Source organism: Gadus chalcogrammus, unplaced genomic scaffold, assembly GCF_026213295.1.
Source record: "Gadus chalcogrammus isolate NIFS_2021 unplaced genomic scaffold, NIFS_Gcha_1.0 GACHA113, whole genome shotgun sequence".
In the NCBI taxonomy this organism is placed as follows: Eukaryota; Metazoa; Chordata; class Actinopteri; order Gadiformes; family Gadidae; genus Gadus; species Gadus chalcogrammus.
Genome location: NW_026613548.1, coordinates 77676 through 97255, shown reverse-complemented (window position 1 = coordinate 97255; position 19580 = coordinate 77676). Strand labels below are relative to the sequence as shown.

General features: G+C 37.2%; 2 protein-coding genes across 2 annotated transcripts in view; both read right to left on the bottom strand.

The window, feature by feature from the left end:
* Window positions 1–18855, bottom strand: part of LOC130378899 (coiled-coil domain-containing protein 106-like) — a 32421-nt gene extending 13566 nt beyond the window's left edge. The window contains exons 1-2 of the mRNA XM_056585495.1: window positions 18748–18855; window positions 18003–18149 (exon numbers count right to left, since the gene is read on the bottom strand). Coding sequence (XP_056441470.1) covers window positions 18003–18149; window positions 18748–18823 — 223 coding nt within the window. The 5' untranslated portion in view covers window positions 18824–18855. The remainder of the gene's footprint in view (window positions 1–18002; window positions 18150–18747) is intronic.
* Window positions 5773–15810, bottom strand: LOC130378898 (uncharacterized). The gene is made up of 10 exons (XM_056585494.1): window positions 15631–15810; window positions 8916–9044; window positions 7936–8070; window positions 7729–7797; window positions 7383–7477; window positions 7180–7306; window positions 6939–7059; window positions 6755–6837; window positions 6324–6443; window positions 5773–6203 (listed from the first exon to the last, which is right to left on the bottom strand). The coding sequence occupies exons 1-9, from the start codon at window positions 15634–15636 to the stop codon at window positions 6339–6341; spliced, it is 870 nt and encodes a 289-aa protein (XP_056441469.1). The 5' UTR covers window positions 15637–15810; the 3' UTR covers window positions 5773–6203; window positions 6324–6338.
* Window positions 18856–19580: the final 725 nt, after the last annotated feature.

Below are 19580 nucleotides of genomic sequence, written 5' to 3'. Positions count from 1 at the left end.
TAGTAATAAAAAAAAATACAAAATGTCGATGTGCACTAAAACAGTCACATTAATATCCACTCATAACATTTCATATATTCTACAGTTCCCCAAATATAACACAATACCCAAGTGTTCTCAGTTGATCTCCAGTGTGGGAATGGTAACAGGCCCTCCGGTAAGGGTTGTTGGTCAGCGACCAATCAGTTGAATCCGGGATCACGGCACCACTGTAACCTGCGTTGTGTTTTGTTTCCCTTCAAGCATTGGACTCGGACGCTCAGCATTGGATGCAGCGGTTTTATTGCCTGCACAATGGGTCAGCAACATAAAGGACAGGTTTAGAGCATTTCCTGGTCCGCCTGCAGCAGTTACCGTTTTCTCTGCTCTATAATTTATTATATATATTTAAAACAGTTGCGCTAAACAGCGCGCATAAACAGGTGATCCCTCCCCTCATGTGGCGACCAGCGGTATTGCATGTAAAAATGGCGGGACCGGCTAAATTTTGAATGCTAGCATTGAATGCTAGCAACGCCACAAGTGGGATTATAAACATACATTTGACTAGAACAACCTATCGGTTACCTGCACAATGGGTCAGCAACATAAAGGACAGGTTTAGAGCATTTCCTGGTCCGCCTAGACAAAATACATACAATATTACAAATGCAAACGAAAATCAAAACTCAAATAAAAGAAACAATACAATGCCAAATATATGAAGAGTGTATTAAACAACCGTCTACAGATAAGTGACAATGATATTGATGAATTACTGAATCAATGAATTACTTTAATAAAAGTTTCATGCGGACACGTTTTATGCTCAACCTACCTGCAGCAGTTACCGTCTTTTCTGCTGCAGGATATCCGGAATACAACATTAACAACATATCAAAATAAAAGTCTTGACCCAATGATACAGGATTTAACTATACACATACTCATTTTATTTGTTCCGTTACACTTCCAATGCGACGCATGGACGAGGAGAGGCATTTCCAGTATTTTCGGATGTCGGCGCCAAAGTTTGATGATCTCCTTTCGCGAGTCATCCGATATCTTCCCGACTCACCAAAACCGGCCCTTGTCAGGGAGCAGCTGGCAGATTATTTTTTGTCAGATGCTGGCGTGTTTCCCCACCAGTACAATGTGCTACGATTGGGTATGCGCACTGACCAATAAATGTATATACATTGGTCACTTGGAAGCATGACTTTTGATTCATTAGTTATCATGTTACACAAGTTACCTAATTTGGTTTACGTCAAACTCATTAATTCATATCCATATAAAATGTTTATACAACGAGCTATTGCCTTGACAGATGAATGAATTATTTAAGTGTAGGCCTATAGCCAAAGGCTTTAAGCTATAGCGCATAATGTCCACAGAAATTATATGGTAGGCAAAATTATTAGAGAAAAGGGGTTTATTTATCAAATACAGAAAATAGTCCCACCATACACGCACACATTTTTCATTCACTACACACTCACGCTTTCAAATTTCATTCACTCAAAGAGGCTACTGAACTTATGTTTCACACAGAACATGAACATTTATGTTTCACATAGAACGTGAACACAAAACATTACGTAATTAATTCAAATAGGCTAATTCTAAAACAAATAAGGCCAGCAATAGAACGAATATCGGGTGACAAGAAGATCATTCAAATGGCTCACAATCCCGCATCAGCTGTCTGATGTCGCGCATCAAAATAGCACTTTGACCCTGTGGAAGGGTTCGCATAAATTGGCTCAGATAAAAGTAAGTTAGTAAAAGAGACGTCAAGTCATTCTTATCACGTTCCCGCATCCTCTCATATGTTCTTCTGTAAATATAACCTATAGTAGTAATAATGTACAATATTTGCAGTATCGCCCCCACCGACAACGCTTGGTATTGCATGGTTCGGCGCGTCGCGTATCAAAAATTTGGAGGACGCGTTTTGCTACGCTTCGACGCTTAATGGCGGCCGAAGCGTCGCGTAGCGTAGCTTTTTGGACGCGTAGCGTAGCGTTGCGTCGACTATGTAAGGGCCCTTAGTGTCGGGTCAGCCATCTCTTCACCAGCATTAAGTTAGTTTAATATTCAACATTCATTTAACATTCAAAATACAAACCTATAATGCGCTTCAACCATTTGAGTGAATGATGTCAAATAAACTGTGCAACATACGGATTAATGTCCCTCATGTGCCACAAGGCTTATTTTTCAAATATATATTTTCATCGATTTTTTACTTCTTTTTTTTTAAACGTATTATGCTCCTTGACCTTTTGACCTCAAGATGTCAAACCAACTGTATAATACAGACAATAATAACCCCCATGTGCCACAAGGCTTGGTTTTCAAATATATCATTTCAGCGTTTTTTTTAAATTTATGTAAAATTTATAAATAAACGTATTATGCTCCTTGACCTTTTGACCTCAAGTTGTCAAACCAACTGTATAATACAGACAATAATAACCCCCATGTGCCACAAGGCTTGTTTTTCAAATACATCATTTTAGCAATTTTCTACAATTAATATAAAATAAATACATGTACTTATTATGCTCCTCAACCTTTTGACCTGAAGATATCAAACCAAGTGCATAACACAGATAATAATAACCCCCCTGTGCCACAAGGCTTATTTTTCAAACATATCATTTTAGCAATTTTCTACAATTAATATAAAATAAATAAATAAACGTATTATGCTCCTTGACCTTTTGACCACAAGATATCAAACCAACTGTATAACACAGATAATAATAACCCCCATGTGCCACAAGGCTTATTTTTCAAATATATCATTTCGGCAATTTTTCACAAATAAAATAAATAAATAAACGTATTATGCTCCTTGACCTTTTGACCTTAAGATATCAAACCAACTGTATAACACAGATAATAATAACCCCCCTGTGCCACAAGGCTTATTTTTCAAATATATCATTTCGGCAATTTTTCACAAATAAAATAAATAAATAAACGTATTATGCTCCTTGACCTTTTGACCTCAAGATATCAAACCAACTGTATAACACAGATAATAATAACCCCCATGTGCCACAAGGCTTGTTTTTCAAATATATCATTTCGGCAATTTTTCACAAATAAAATAAATAAATAAACGTATTATGCTCCTTGACCTTTTGACCTCAAGATATCAAACCAACTGTATAACACAGATAATAATAACCCCCCTGTGCCACAAGGCTTTTTTTTCAAATATATCATTTCGGGAATTTTTCACAAATAAAATAAATAAATAAACGTATTATGCTCCTTGACCTATTGACCTCAAGATATCAAACCAACTGTATAAGACAGATAATAATAACCCCCCTGTGCCACAAGGCTTATTTTTCAAAAATATCATTTCGGGAATTTTTCACAAATAAAATAAATAAATAAACGTATTATGCTCCTTGACCTTTTGACCTCAAGATATAAAACCAATTGTATAACACAGATAATAATAACCCCCGTGTGCCACAAGGCTTATTTTTCAAATATATCATTTCGGGAATTTTTCACAAATAAAATAAATAAATAAACGTATTATGCTCCTTGACCTATTGACCTCAAGATATCAAACCAACTGTATAAGACAGATAATAATAACCCCCCTGTGCCACAAGGCTTATTTTTCAAATATATCATTTCGGGCATTTTTCACAAATAAAATAAATAAATAAACGCATTATGCTCCTTGACCTTTTGACCTTAAGATATCAAACCAACTGTATAACACAGATAATAATAACCCCCCTGTGCCACAAGGCTTATTTTTCAAATATATCATTTCGGCAATTTTTCACAAATAAAATAAATAAATAAACGTATTATGCTCCTTGACCTTTTGACCTCAAGATATCAAACCAACTGTATAACACAGATAATAATAACCCCCATGTGCCACAAGGCTTGTTTTTCAAATATATCATTTCGGCAATTTTTCACAAATAAAATAAATAAATAAATGTATTATGTTCCTTGACCTTTTGACCTCAAGATATCAAACCAACTGTATAACACAGATAATAATAACCCCCCTGTGCCACAAGGCTTATTTTTCAAATATATCATTTCGGGAATTTTTCACAAATAAAATAAATAAATAAACGTATTATGCTCCTTGACCTATTGACCTCAAGATATCAAACCAACTGTATAAGACAGATAATAATAACCCCCCTGTGCCACAAGGCTTATTTTTCAAAAATATCATTTCGGCAATTTTTCACAAATAAAATAAATAAATAAACGTATTATGCTCCTTGACCTTTTGACCTCAAGATATAAAACCAATTGTATAACACAGATAATAATAACCCCCGTGTGCCACAAGGCTTATTTTTCAAATATATCATTTCGGGAATTTTTCACAAATAAAATAAATAAATAAACGTATTATGCTCCTTGACCTTTTGACCTCAAGATATCAAACCAACTGTATAACACAGATAATAATAACCCCCATGTGCCACAAGGCTTGTTTTTCAAATATATCATTTCGGCAATTTTTCACAAATAAAATAAATAAATAAACGTATTATGCTCCTTGACCTTTTGACCTCAAGATATCAAACCAACTGTATAACACAGATAATAATAACCCCCCTGTGCCACAAGGCTTATTTTTCAAATATATCATTTCGGGAATTTTTCACAAATAAAATAAATAAATAAACGTATTATGCTCCTTGACCTATTCAAGATATCAAACCAACTGTATAAGACAGATAATAATAACCCCCCTGTGCCACAAGGCTTATTTTTCAAAAATATCATTTCGGGAATTTTTCACAAATAAAATAAATAAATAAACGTATTATGCTCCTTGACCTTTTGACCTCAAGATATAAAACCAATTGTATAACACAGATAATAATAACCCCCGTGTGCCACAAGGCTTATTTTTCAAATATATCATTTCGGGAATTTTTCACAAATAAAATAAATAAATAAACGTATTATGCTCCTTGACCTATTGACCTCAAGATATCAAACCAACTGTATAAGACAGATAATAATAACCCCCCTGTGCCACAAGGCTTATTTTTCAAATATATCATTTCGGGCATTTTTCACAAATAAAATAAATAAATAAACGCATTATGCTCCTTGACCTTTTGACCTCAAGATATCAAACCAACTGTATAACACAGATAATAATAACCCCCCTGTGCCACAAGGCTTATTTTTCAAAAATATCATTTCGGGAATTTTTCACAAATAAAATAAATAAATAAACGCATTATGCTCCTTGACCTTTTGACCTCAAGATATCAAACCAACTGTATAACACAGATAATAATAACCCCCCTGTGCCACAAGGCTTATTTTTCAAATATATCATTTCGGGCATTTTTCACAAATAAAATAAATAAATAAACGCATTATGCTCCTTGACCTTTTGACCTCAAGATATCAAACCAACTGTATAACACAGATAATAATAACCCCCCTGTGCCACAAGGCTTATCTTTCAAATATATCATTTCGGGAATTTTTCACAAATAAAATAAATAAATAAACGTATTATGCTCCTTGACCTTTTGACCTCAAGATATCAAACCAACTGTATAAGACAGATAATAATAACCCCCCTGTGCCACAAGGCTTATTTTTCAAAAATATCATTTCGGCAATTTTTCACAAATAAAATAAATAAATAAACGTATTATGCTCCTTGACCTTTTGACCTCAAGATATCAAACCAACTGTATAACACAGATAATAATAACCCCCCTGTGCCACAAGGCTTATTTTTCAAATATATCTTTTCAGCTTTTTAGTATGTGGGTAGTATGGAACATGCCAAGTTGAAACAGTAAATTTTCACTTCTCATGTATAACTGCTTGCAAGGCTGATCTTGTCAGTAATCGTGAAATCTTAAGTGTAGCACGTTTTTGGAAACATTGGTTGAGTTACTAAAATCTTTAATTCAGTCATAAGATTATTTTTTGTCCAGCATTTTCTTATTTTTTGCAGTTGAATAACCTATTATCCATCCTCTTCAAATGGCTTTAAAAGTATCCTTTTCTATTTGGGCTGATTGTCCTGAGATCCGATAAATGGCTAAGAAATCAGACATTTCTTTCTCTTAATTTATTATTATTTTCAAAATCACATCAAAATGTAACATTGACGATCTCTATCGTAACTCTATATTTAGTTTTCTTTCCGTCTTCTTACTTTCCTTGTGTCCTGGTGCCTATAGATAGAAAAATGTAATTACTAATTTTAAAGCATTAAAAAGTTTGTATTGACTCAAAATAATTTTTAATGAACACAATAATGCAGTCAGAGATTTTATTTTCATTATTTCACATACCTTTTTCATTCTGTCTTAACATAAAAGACAGTGCCATGGCAAGTCAGTTTCTGGGGAGTTACTTTTATTTAGGGTAATGCAGATATCGTGAAACCACCGCTTGCATGTCTCACATTGGGTCTAGAAAATAAAACATTTGAACACCAGTTACGTTTATTGAGTTTTTTTTGAAGGCATGTATGTATGTTTGGTCAAATCATTTCTGCCTTAGGGGTCAAAAATAACTTGAGAGACAATCTGATAATGTTTGCTTATGTGCCTTTGTACATGTTTGTGTGGGTGAGTGTGCGTACAATTGAACAGAGTGGCATGTTTGGGTTTTTAAGTTGGACTATGCAATCCACATATGTTTCAGTCAGTGCAAACATCTAATATTATGTGTCTGATATAATGTGACCTGATGTTACACAAAAGACAGCAGGAGTAGTTACCCAGTCAATAACAACTGCTTCAGTTGTTGCCGTTTTTGGGACATCTTTGAGTCCACAGATTGAGCAATACTCATCTCTTGGTTCTACAGTGGCAAAGGACACAAGTGAACTTTACTGGACAAGCTTTGTTGTTTTGTGTGCATAGTAAATATATTACGAAAATTGTATTATGTAGTATGTATACCTGAGGAAGAGAGCATTGTCTCTGCCATTTCAGCCCGCAGCTTTCTTATGCTGCTGCTTGTTGGATTTATGGTCATTGATGCAGGAATTTGTGGAAAACTTTCAGCAACCTTTCTTGCCATCTAAGGAAATCCAGAAATACGTCTTTATGCACATTTACAAAACATTTGGTACAAGAGTCTTTGTTACATAATAGTGTTTAAGGTCACGTGAGATAACTGCTGATTGTTGTGCGGTACTACCTGCATCACAAACACTCCACAACTTGTGCTGTCCTTTTGTTCATTGTGCTTTATGGTTCTTGCTGTCCACTTAATGCTGCTCCAGTGCTGCCTGCCTTGTATGTTTTGGCGCATTTTGAAATACAATCTGCAAATATCGGTTATTTTGGGTGAATGCTCTCATCAAAATGTATGTTTGAAAGTCACAGGCAGAAATACTTTACCGGTAAGTCATTGCAGCCTTATTTGAGATGTCATGGTCAATCTCTGAAGAAGCAGGGTCAATGACAAACACTTGGGCTGACGGAGCATGAAGATACTGATGATCATACATGAAAGGAGAACAATATTAGAACTACGCTTATCCATTAAAAACGTTGTTGTTGTGGGTCAAACACGCTTAAAACGGGAGCGTATATTTTCCCTGGGTTCTATTTTACTCTACCCCTGGAAAAAAGCTTTCGGAAAACTGCCCCTTATGTCATCACAGGTGGGCATGTTGGGGGTATGTCAGGTGAACTTTAGAACAACATTACATGGTGCTCGCCATACTATATCCTTATTACTCACCACAAACCTCCAGTGACTGTCATTGATATTTACAAAAGACACTGCACCATCAAAACAGTCAAAGTCCACCTGTGTAAACAACAAGGCCATACATTTGAATAATGCTCAGTGAATTCAGCTCAATCCACTCTTACAAAATGACATAATCTGCTGTGTTTGTACAGTTACTGGGATACCTTAATATTGACATAGAAATTGAAAATATACTTTTTTCATTTGGTGTCGAGACATTTGTTGTCTTGTGCCTTCAAGGATCACACCAGTAACATAGTGATCCATCTGGAGCAGACGTCCAGACTTTTCAAATTTATTAAGAGCAGCCCGAATGTAGCATTCGATTGCCTGCAGGGATGAAACATTTAGTTATTCACATCAACATGTAAAACATTTCAATGATTAAGAAGCAAATGACTGTGTTCCAACAGATTCCTAAAATATTGTGTGTAGAAAACTGCAATAATCGTCAGTGCATAGCATTACATATCTGTAGATAGAGCCACTGGGGGAAAGTTCTGAAAGATGACAGTATATGTTTATTGCTATATTATACATACAGTCATGGCCAAAAGTATTGGCACCCCTCCGGAAGTGTTGGTTTTTGAGCAAAATTCACACACTTTAAGGTTTTTTGATGAAATAACCAAACCAGGATAGTGTCAATAGCTCAACACAACTGCAACAACAATTGGTTCCCCCAAATTCAACACAAAATAGCGCCACCAATTGTTGTTGGAAGTGAACACTGCATGGTCAAAAGTATTGGCACCCTTCCCAACAAGTGTCTTTTGCAGTGCTAAAAGCAAACTTTTCATTGTTAAAATCCAGTGCTACCGTTATAGGCAGTCAGACGTCAGCTGTGGTATCATTCCTGAGAAATATAAGCCCATTTATAATGGTCAATAAACTCCAGTTTACTCACTTTACAACTCTATTGGTTTCTATGGACATGTATGAGGTTTTCTTTAAGGATTCCAAATATTTGAATGAATCTACCTAACCCTTTATATACAGCTGATTATCAGTGCCAGTGATTATCACTGCTTCCTCTGACACTGATAATCAGGTGTATATAAAGGGGTAGTGGTAGTGTGCTTTTATCACTGCAAACGACACTTGTTGTTAACTCCTCATTACATTCATTTGTAAAAGTTAAATCATTTCTGCTGTGTCTAAATTTGATTACTTACCTCACCATTAAGAAGTTCATGTGGTCGTAGTGTTACCAAGTCTGCATGCCTCAGAGTAAAGGCATGAGGAGGTGATTTAATAACTGCCACTACTACTTCTGTTTGAGGTTGTTCCCACAGCATCTTTACCTACAGTATGGGAAATGACAATGAAAATGCTTTATGGTGATTTTGCCTGGTTCACAGTTTGTTCATTTAATTCCTACTGTAACACTAATTTTGTGTTTACAAATACCTCTTCTCTCCACTTCTGTTTCTCTGTGCCTATTGTATCTGTTTGTGAAGTCATTTCTCCTTGTTCTCTGCTGTCCTGTTCCTGTTCTGCTCTTGTCCCTTTCTCTGTCATTTCTCCCTTTTCCCTGCTGTCCTGTTTCTGCTTTGCTCTTGTCCCTTTCTCTCTCATTTCTCCCTTTTCCCTACTGTCCTGTTTCTGCTTTGCTCTTGTCCCTTTCTCTCTCATTTCTCCCTTTTCCCTGCTGTCCTGTTTCTGCTTTGCTCTTGTCACTATCTCTGAAGTCATTTCTCCATTTTGCCTGCTGTCTTGTTTCTGCTTTGCTCTTGTCCCTATCTCTGAAGTCATTTCTCCTTTTTCCCTGCTGTCCTGTTTCTGCTTTTCTCTCGTCACTATCTCTGAAGTCATTTCTCCTTTTTCCCTGCTGTCCTGTTTCTGCTTTTCTCTCGTCACTATCTCTGAAGTCATTTCTCCTTTTTGCCTGCTGTCCTGCTTCTGCTTTTCTCTTGTCCCGATCTCGGTCATTTCTCCTTTTTCACTGCAGTCCTGTTTCTGCTTTGCTGTTGTCCCTATCTCTGTCATTTCTCCTTTTTCTCTGCCATCCTGTTTCTGCTTTGCTCTTGTCTTTGTTTCTGATGTCAATTTGCCTTTTTTTGCTTTTGCCCTGCTCTCTATCTCTTTTCTTTTTGTTTTTTGTTCACTTTTAGGTGCACCATAGTATTTGGATTTGTCAGCTTGTCTTGGGGATCCGCGCTTTGCCCATCTCTCTTCAGCTAAATCCACATAATTTTTGGGACATAGTGGTCTGATAAGGAGGTCCTCTGGAAGTTGATTTCTGAGGATATGTTCAGTATATCTTCCTTTGAGTGAACAATACATTTTTCGGATGAATTCTGATGACCTGAGGTATCGTTTTTTGTGGAGAATGTTGTGTTTAACAATCTTAAACCAATTCTCAATATGGCAATTTGTGTCTCTAGTTTGGTCTTGTTCCAGGTCGTTTTCTCTGTGTGTTTTGTCTGTGGCATACCTCTGTAGGTCTCCCAACATGGCACCACTCCAAAGAGGGTAAATGGCCATGTAATTGTCCAGAAGAACTTGTATTATTCTGGGGCAATGGTATGGATTTGAACCGTGAACATTTTCCTGCTGTCCTTCTGCCGCTGATCTTACTTCCTCATAGATTCCTTTGAATTCTCTTGTGTATGGAGAGCTTCCAACAAGTGTTTTGACAGACCTCCCGATTTCTGCATCCTCCCAACTGTACAACTCTGCCTCCATATGATCCTCCTGCTCTTGACTCTTGCTATTGTAGATAAGTGCCTTCAGAAAATCCAAACTGCTTTGGACGTCGTCATTCAGATGTTCTGTCAGCAAAGCAATGCAGAAGTGTCTAAAAATGCGACATGCAGTCTTAAAATCAATTGTGTTCTGCAGTCTTGCAAAAATGAAGGTTGAGAACTCTCTGAGGGACTTGTCATTGGTTTTCCTACCAATGCTGCAATTCACTGCTTTAATTATGTGGGCAGAGCACAGATGAAGCACTGTGAAGGGTTTTATATCGACCCATTTCTGTTGCCTCTGGATAATGTGAAATGTTCTCTTCAGGTATGCATCTATGCTTTCCTTGTTGAATGCTAATAGTACAGCCTGAATTAATGCCCAACTATAATCTGTCTCTACCTTATGTACCCTGAGAGAAGTATATTTGGACAATTTCAAAAGAAACTGCATCAGCCAAAAAGCAAGGGGAGGTACACTGTGCTCATTGGAGATCATCTCGGTGACTGGGAGGGGCGGGGCATCTTGACCATGTCCTGGCAAGGCCATTGCATAATAAAGGACTCTCCGCTTGTCTTCAGGAGGCTTTGACACCACCCCCCCTGTGGCATCCAGGTACAAAGAGACAGGCTTCTTCATCCTCAGGTGATGCACCAAGATGCTTAGGCCTGTCTCTGTGTACAGGTGTATCCCCAAGGGGTTCACCTGAAGATGATGTACATATCCTGGCATGGTATAATAGCTGCTGTCACATTCCCTCATTATGCCTTGCATAAGCTGCATTTCTAGGAGAACATTGTCGTGTAATTTTCTGCTTTTCTGCACTTCTGCAGCGATTACTCTCAAGATGTTCTTATTGAGACTTTTTGTCAGGTTGCCTGACACAAGTTCTGAAACTGGAGTGGTGCGCAGTCTCCTGTAGTACTCTGCACTCACTCCTGTGACCACAGATTTCGCGATTTTGCCCCTGCGAATATTGGTTGCTGGCCTGAACCGTGTCTCATTTTTCAAATGTTTAATTTCTCCCTGACGAATAACAGCCATTCTAATGGTGGGTTGACGCCGACTAGGCTTGTTTTTCATCCTAATAATGTACCTTGCCTGACAGGTGGAGAATTTGCAAACAGCAAGCAAAGTTAAATATGGTGCATTTCTTTTCCTGCTGCCATGAACACGGACATGCTGGTATGTAAAATGCAGGACACAGCTCGGGTTTTTTCTTTTAAATTCACTGTGAATTACATTTGTCCATGTTTTTTTAAGTTTGTTGACACCACTGTGAGGTGAGATGTTGCTCCACTGATTTTGTGTAAGTGAAATTGTGAATTTCTTGGCCGTGGATGGCACCTTTCTAAACACTCCATCACTCTTTACAAGAAAAAATTCAGATAAATGTCCTTTTGCATTTGCCTTTCTCTGCCTCACCTTCTCTGGCTCGGGATCACTAAAAGAAACATCAGATCTTCCACTTTTAGGGGACACTGGACTGTCAGAGTCTTCTGACTCTTGCCCTTCTGCGATTTCCCTCTGACTTTCTGAAGAATCGTCATCTGTGTACTGCAGCACAACAGCTTTTTTCTTGCTGTGCCTCTTTTTAACACAACTCAATCCTTCTTTTAGTGCAGATTCTTGATCGCTAATGGAAGCATCAGATCTGCCACTTTTTGTGGACACTGCACTGTCAGAGTCTTCTGACTCTTGCCCTTCTGCAATTTCCCACTGACTTTCTTCAGAATCGTCATCTGTGTACTGCAACACAACAGCTTTTTTCTTGCTGTGCCTCTTTTTAACACAACTCAATCCTTCTTTTAGTGCCGATTCTTGATCGCTAATGGAAGCATCACATCTGCCACTTTTTGGGGACACTGCACTGTCAGAGTCTTCTGTGTCTAGCTCTTCCACCATTTCCCTCTGACTTTCGACAGAATCTTGATCTGTGGGTAACTCTGGACCTTTTGAAATGCATGATGTTGCCTTGACCTTTCCCCTAATATCTCGCCGATCGTATGTCCATAGACAGTGGAGCCATTTCTTGTTTTTCTCTTTTACATTGCCAAAAATCTTTTGGGACAAATTTGACCACACATCTGAACAGTATGACTGGTCTTGATCTAAAATATTCAATGAAAGGAAATGCTCCACAATCAATTGCTCTCCTCCAGCTATTGACCAGAGATCATCTCTGGAGGATCCCTTGCCTTTCCGTTTTTTGGGCATGTCTGTACACCAAAATGGAATAAAAATGGAATAAAGTTACTATCCTCAAGAGTGCAGAGCAACACTGACAAATTAACAAGTTAACTAATACTCATAATTGAGTACTTTTGCCAAAGTAAGTAATAATAATCATTATTTTTACAGCACTATCATTATAGTCAGTTTCACTATGTAATGTCGCCAGAATTTTGTGGAGAGTACCAAAACTATACATTTTTGGAAACTTTATTGTGTAAGCAATCAGAAAAATAATGTTTCAATTTGCCCTGATACCGATATACCCGCCATATTGGATTTTACAAAAAGGCTGCCGTGTAAAGGGTTTTCGTCAATATCTCAGCTTCAAAATAACCTAGAGCTTTTATTTTGAGAGCTAAACCATCATTTCAGGGCCAAGAAATCCAATGGTAACAAAATAAATAAGATCGATTAAACCTAAAACTTAATTGACAGAAATTTGTAGTTTTATTGAATGTTTTACAAGTGATCAATCATGAACGTTCCACTAAGTTAATGTCCATTAAGAGCCAACCTGCTCCTCATGACAGAAATGTGTTTAATGTTTAAGGCAATCAAGGAGTCTTTATATCATCACTATCATCGTCATCATCAGTTTCATACTTATTCTGTGTGTCCTCATCCTTCTGACACGCACTGCCGCACTGGCAAAGATCGGTGCAGGAGAAGTTGTTTTTTCAGCAAGAACATCAGAAGAACAGTCTCTTTTGCATTGACAGCTAACCATCTCAATGATGGCCTTTGGAGCTGGAAGGGCATCTGTCATGGATGGTTTCAGCTGGCTATCAGACTCCTTGTGGTAGCCATTCTGCAGGGGATCCATCTGAGAATCTTGCAGAGCAATGCTGGCCTGTCCCCATACTCTGGCTTGGATATGGACTCTCATGTTGTCTCAGAGCTCCAAGGGTAGGAGGTAGCTAAGGCTAGGAACCATAAGCCAACCCACGCACAATTGCCATATTTTTCTGTGTTTACAGTACAGTTGTGTATTTTTGGTTTATTTTTGATTCAACTGAATTTATTGCACTGTAAAGTACCGTACTGCAATGTACAGTTTTGAGTATTTGATTTTTTTTGGTTGGGGTGAAAACGTGCCTTCTGTGGAACTGAAACAGTAAATATGGAAGACTGCAGTGTTTTATATAAAGTAGACTAGTGTGTTGCTGCTGATCTGAAAGTGTATTCATATTATACAAGTGTGTATCATTTTGGCATCAGAGTGACATTTTTACAAGGGATTGTTAGGTTTTGTTAGAAGAGTTTCAATTTGACATTGATGTGAATGGCATATTCCTCAGTGTTGTGTCTTATTTTCTGGTGTGTAGAGTATTGACACAATGAGCCAAGATTTGCAAAATGTGTTCAAGCAATTGAAAAAAACTGTAATGGACATTAACTTAGTGGAACGTTCATGATTGATTACCTGTAAAACATTAAATCAAAACTAGAAATTTCAGTCAATTAAGTTTTAGGTTGATTATAGCTTATTTATTGTGTTACCATTAAATTCATTGGCACTGAAAATGTTAGTTTAGCTGTCAAAATAAAAGCTCTAGGTTATTTAGAAGCTGAGATATCGACGAAACCCTTTTTCACGGCAGCCATTTTGTAAAGTCCAAGATTGCGGCCATATAGGACTTGAGGCAATTGGAAACATTGTTTTTCTGATTGCTTATACTATGAGGTTTCCAAAAATGTATAGTTTTCATACTCTCCACAAAAAGCCAACGGAAGTTCAAATCCAAACATAATGAACCTGACTACTATTAGGCTCCCCACTATTTTTTGGATTTTAAACTGCCATACTATTAAGTCTGACATCACGCCGGTGTTACACTGAATTCTGCGACCCATCGAAAAGTGTGACCCCAGAGGGCGCTGTTGCACATTTGCTGCAACATGCACGCAGCACGAGTTGGAAGTAGACAGGCATGAAGTCGATAAAACAGTGTGCATTATAACAAAAACATAAATAAAACATAAGATCAGGTCCAAATAAAAGTCAACACAATATCTATATAATCGAAACTACGCAAGTTAAGCATGAACGATGCGACTAATAACAGATGAGTCTGACACACGTATCTGTTGCTGACGACACTGACCACACACACACACACACACACGCGTACGACGCTGAAGTTGGCATCCGATTCGCAGCATCCGATTCGGCTTGAAAACCACTTAGAATCTTCAAATCGGTCCTGATTGAAAACCACTACACCTATACTCTTCAAATCTGGACTACATTATCACAGTGAGGCTATACATTATGTAAAACATAGTTTCAGATTTTTGAAACCGTTACCCTATTTGTGAAAATGCAATGCGGTCAGGACCCCTAAATGAGCCTGTATTGCATTTTCACAAATAGGGTAAAGGTTTCACAAATCTGAAACTATGTTTTACATAATGTATAGCCTCACTGTGAAAATTAAGTCCAGATTTGAAGAGTCTAGGTGTAGTGGTTTTCAATCAGGACCGATTTAAAGTGGACCAGCTGCCGAATCGGATGCTGCGAATCGGATGCCAACTTCAGCGCCGTCACACGCGTACAAGTTGCAACTACCTACTTTCTGAGGGGTATGCAGACACATCACTGGCGTCCCCCCCTCCCAAAAAAGAAAGTGTATAAATCGAATTGATTCAAGGAGTTTCAATGATGTAGTCATCATAAAGCATGGGCTATAAAAACGTAAATGTTTATTTTAAAGTGCAATTTCAAAGTACAAGTTCAAAGAACAAGTTCAAGAATTGCAAGCAATAAATTGTGCATAACGTTACTTTGAAACATTGCATAACGTTACTTTTTGAAGTTTGACAAGCAGCAGGGACATTTATTTCACCACATTAGAAATTGAATGAGTCAATCTAACGTTAGCATATAGCTCAGCTTGCTAGTAGAAAATGCAACATCAGCGAACCACCAAACAAACTCTGTAAAACGTAACAATATTTCAATCTTACCTTCATATCAGCCAAAAGGAGGTGGCTGCAGAGACTGTTAACAATTCGAAAAATAAGCACTTATGGCACGTTAATCTGTATGTTGCACAGTTGGTTTGACAACTTGAGGTCAAAAGGTCAAGGAGCATACCGTGCCGAAGTTAGTTTGATGTTGGATATCCAACAGATATTCAACAGATATTCGGCCATTAATTTCCTATGGAAGACGGCTTTTTGCTCAATAGCTTCCGAGTTATGGGACCCAGAGGCCCCAGACCAATGTAGACCTGTCCTACTATGTGGTACTAACAACACACACCTCACTAAAAATTTATATTTTATTTATTTCATTTTAATTGTGAAAAATTGCGGAAAATATATATTTGTAAAATAAGCCTTGTGGCACATGGGGGTTATTATTATCTGTGTTATACAGTTGGTTTGACATCGAGAGGTCAAAAGGTTAAGGAGCATAATACGTTTATTTATTTATTTTATTTGTGAAAAATTGCCCAAATGATATATTTGAAAAATAAGCCTTGTGGCAAATGGGGGTTATTATTATCTGTGTTATACAGTTGGTTTTATATCTTGAGGTCAAAAGGTCAAGGAGCATAATACGTTTATTTATTTATTTTATTTGTGAAAAATTGCCAAAATGATATATTTGAAAAATAAGCCTTGTGGCAAATGGGGGTTATTATTATCTGTGTTATACAATTGGTTTTATATCTTGAGGTCAAAAGGTCAAGGAGCATAATACGTTTATTTATTTATTTTATTTGTGAAAAATTCCCGAAATGATATTTTGGAAAAATAAGCATTGTGGCACAGGGGGGTTATTATTATCTGTCTTATACAGTTGGTTTGATATCTTGAGGTCAATAGGTCAAGGAGCATAATACGTTTATTTATTTATTTTATTTGTGAAAAATTGCCCAAATGATATATTTGAAAAATAAGCCTTGTGGCAAATGGGGGTTATTATTATCTGTGTTATACAGTTGGTTTTATATCTTGAGGTCAAAAGGTCAAGGAGCATAATACGTTTATTTATTTATTTTATTTGTGAAAAATTGCCGTAATGATATTTTTGAAAAATAAGCCTTGTGGCACAGGGGGGTTATTATTATCTGTCTTATACAGTTGGTTTGATATCTTGAGGTCAAAAGGTCAAGGAGCATAATACGTTTTATTCATTTATTTATTTATTTTATTTGTGAAAAATTGCCCAAATTATATATTTGAAAAACAAGCCTTGTGGCACATGGGGGTTATTATTATCTGTGTTATACAGTTGGTTTGATATCTTGAGGTCAAAAGGTCAAGGAGCATAATACGTTTATTTATTTATTTTATTTGTGAAAAATTGCCCAAATGATATATTTGAAAAATAAGCCTTGTGGCAAATGGGGGTTATTATTATCTGTGTTATACAGTTGGTTTTATATCTTGAGGTCAAAAGGTCAAGGAGCATAATACGTTTATTTATTTATTTTATTTGTGAAAAAATGCCAAAATGATACATTTGAAAAATAAGCCTTGTGGCAAATGGGGGGTATTATTATCTGTGTTATACAGTTGGTTTTATATCTTGAGGTCAAAAGGTCAAGGAGCATAATACGTTTATTTATTTATTTTATTTGTGAAAAATTGCCGAAATGATATTTTTGAAAAATAAGCCTTGTGGCACAGGGGGGTTATTATTATCTGTGTTATACAGTTGGTTTGATATCTTGAGGTCAATAGGTCAAGGAGCATAATACGTTTATTTATTTATTTTATTTGTGAAAAATTGCCCAAATGATATATTTGAAAAATAAGCCTTGTGGCAAATGGGGGTTATTATTATCTGTGTTATACAGTTGGTTTGATATCTTGAGGTCAAAAGGTCAAGGAGCATAATACGTTTATTTATAAATGTTATATTAATTGTTAAAAAATGCTGAAATTATATATTTGAAAAACAAGCCTTGAGATTGTTTTGCGAGGTTGGTTTACCGGCGTTGCTATGGTTACCGGTCTTGCGTGTTCAAACGGTTTATTAGGTTTCTAATAAATCGCTGTCTAATCAATACTTCAGTCACTGCCTCTTCCGTGGTCATTACAATATTATGAATAGACTGCGTCAGGTTCTCCGACGTCTCTCCCTCTTGGCCTGCCCATAACAGGTTCGAATATTAAGGGCTGCCTAATATTTGTTCGAATTTTGATTTATTTTTTGATATTCAAATTATATTCGAATTACGAAGTTCGAAGTCAAAGCCCACATTCTTGGACCATTCGGCAGATGACTGTGGCGGACTGGAGGCAAAGAGGACACGCAATGCCTTCCTTCTACCCTACTAAAAACAAACCAACACTTTGACTAAACATTGTGTTGGGAGACTTGCCGGATACTAGTTGTTCCTTGAGGAAATCTCTCTCCTTGGTCAACTCCTCTATTTTCTCATTCTGCCATTCCATTTTCTTTTTGCACATCTGCAACTCATGTGCTTTATTGTTTAGTGCCAGCTGTGCTGTGGGGGCTGCTGACGCACCTGAAATAAATACATATGTCATTTTTGAATGAATGTAGAAAATCTAATTAAAGTAAAATCACTGGACACTGGACAAATCACAGGAATTCAGTAAAATGTCATTCTTCTATTCAAGCACGGGTTTCATAAAGTAGCCTATAAAACATTAACTGTTAGCCTATTAAAGTAACCTCATCTGACAGAAAGAAATTAAACTAATGGATTTCAGTCAATTTCCTTTTCTAACGCCTGTATAGCTTATTGTTCAGGTATGCAGTGTGAAATACTATACAATTAGTTCATTACAGACTGCATTCAGAGGTTTTCATTCGGTTATCTTATACTGTCTTTATAATACGTTCACAGGATTAATTTGGTTTGCTGAAATCAGGAGAAACATGCTGAATTAATTTGTTGACGTTCCATGGTAGTTAGGCTACAGTAAACTCTCACTTCTTATTCATTAAATTGCTGATGCAGTTCAGTGCCCCCGCATATGAGTAGCTAGCTACTATATGTGGCTGTACTGTATAAGTAGCTAGCAAGCTAGCAAGCAATCTACCTCATTGTCAATCAATGTAAGTTTAAAAAAACAACAAAAACATATATTTATACTCACCAACACTGCTGCCTTCCGCTTCTGTCTCCTCTACATATTTTTTTCCTCTGGTCTGTATCCGTTTTCTGTTTGCCATTATTACTGCTACTGTCAGCTGGAACAGGTGGCTATATCCAGGCCCGCCGACAGGGGGGGACAAACGGGTACGTTGTCCCGGGCCCTGGACTGGCCCTTGAATGGGGGGGGCCCATAACTGGACCCCCATGAAGTTGGGATTAATTATTGTATGTATACTTCAAAATGTGTTGATTTCGAGAAGAAAAGTGCTTTATTTGCATTCAATTAATGACTCCTAGATTGTTTGCCTTCATTGCCCTTGAAAAAACGGCCAATAACCCCCTATCACCCCTATGCCAAAATGGTTTGGTCTTTGGAGAAGAAAAAAGACGACATCATTCCTTTAGTGGTCAGTGCGCGAGTTGATTCAACATGCACAAGTCAGGAGCCCTGAAAAAAAAAGAAAGGTGAAAAAGAGAGGAAGAAGCCGAAAGCCTGAGGGGATCTCTTTATAAATATTAATAAATATTTCAGAAAAGACTCAGGTGATGCTGCAGCCGGTACCAGTAAAGGCAGCTGTGCAGCACAGCCAGGTAAGACACGGCCAACTTTTCCAGCCCCGTCGTCAAGTAACACAGGCACAGGCGGCGTGTCAAACATATTAGCGCAGCACCACATGAGCAAGTCACACGGAGATCAATATCAGACAGACAGGGGGCATTGAATAATTTGATAACCACAACGGCTTTATTACACTGTGTTTCATACGCCTATATCTAATTGAATGTTAGAATATGCACATTACCCCGCAAATAGGCCCATGTCCAAATCAAATG

Bases quoted from the DNA above. Each gene is read 5' to 3' on its own strand.
- LOC130378898 (XM_056585494.1), bottom strand. The intron at 8,071-8,915 runs GTAAGTAATCAA...TCATCCCTGCAG, and splicing joins ATGAACTTCTTAATGGTGAG to GCAATCGAATGCTACATTCG. The intron at 7,478-7,728 runs GTGAGTAATAAG...TATGATCATCAG, and splicing joins ACAGTCACTGGAGGTTTGTG to TATCTTCATGCTCCGTCAGC.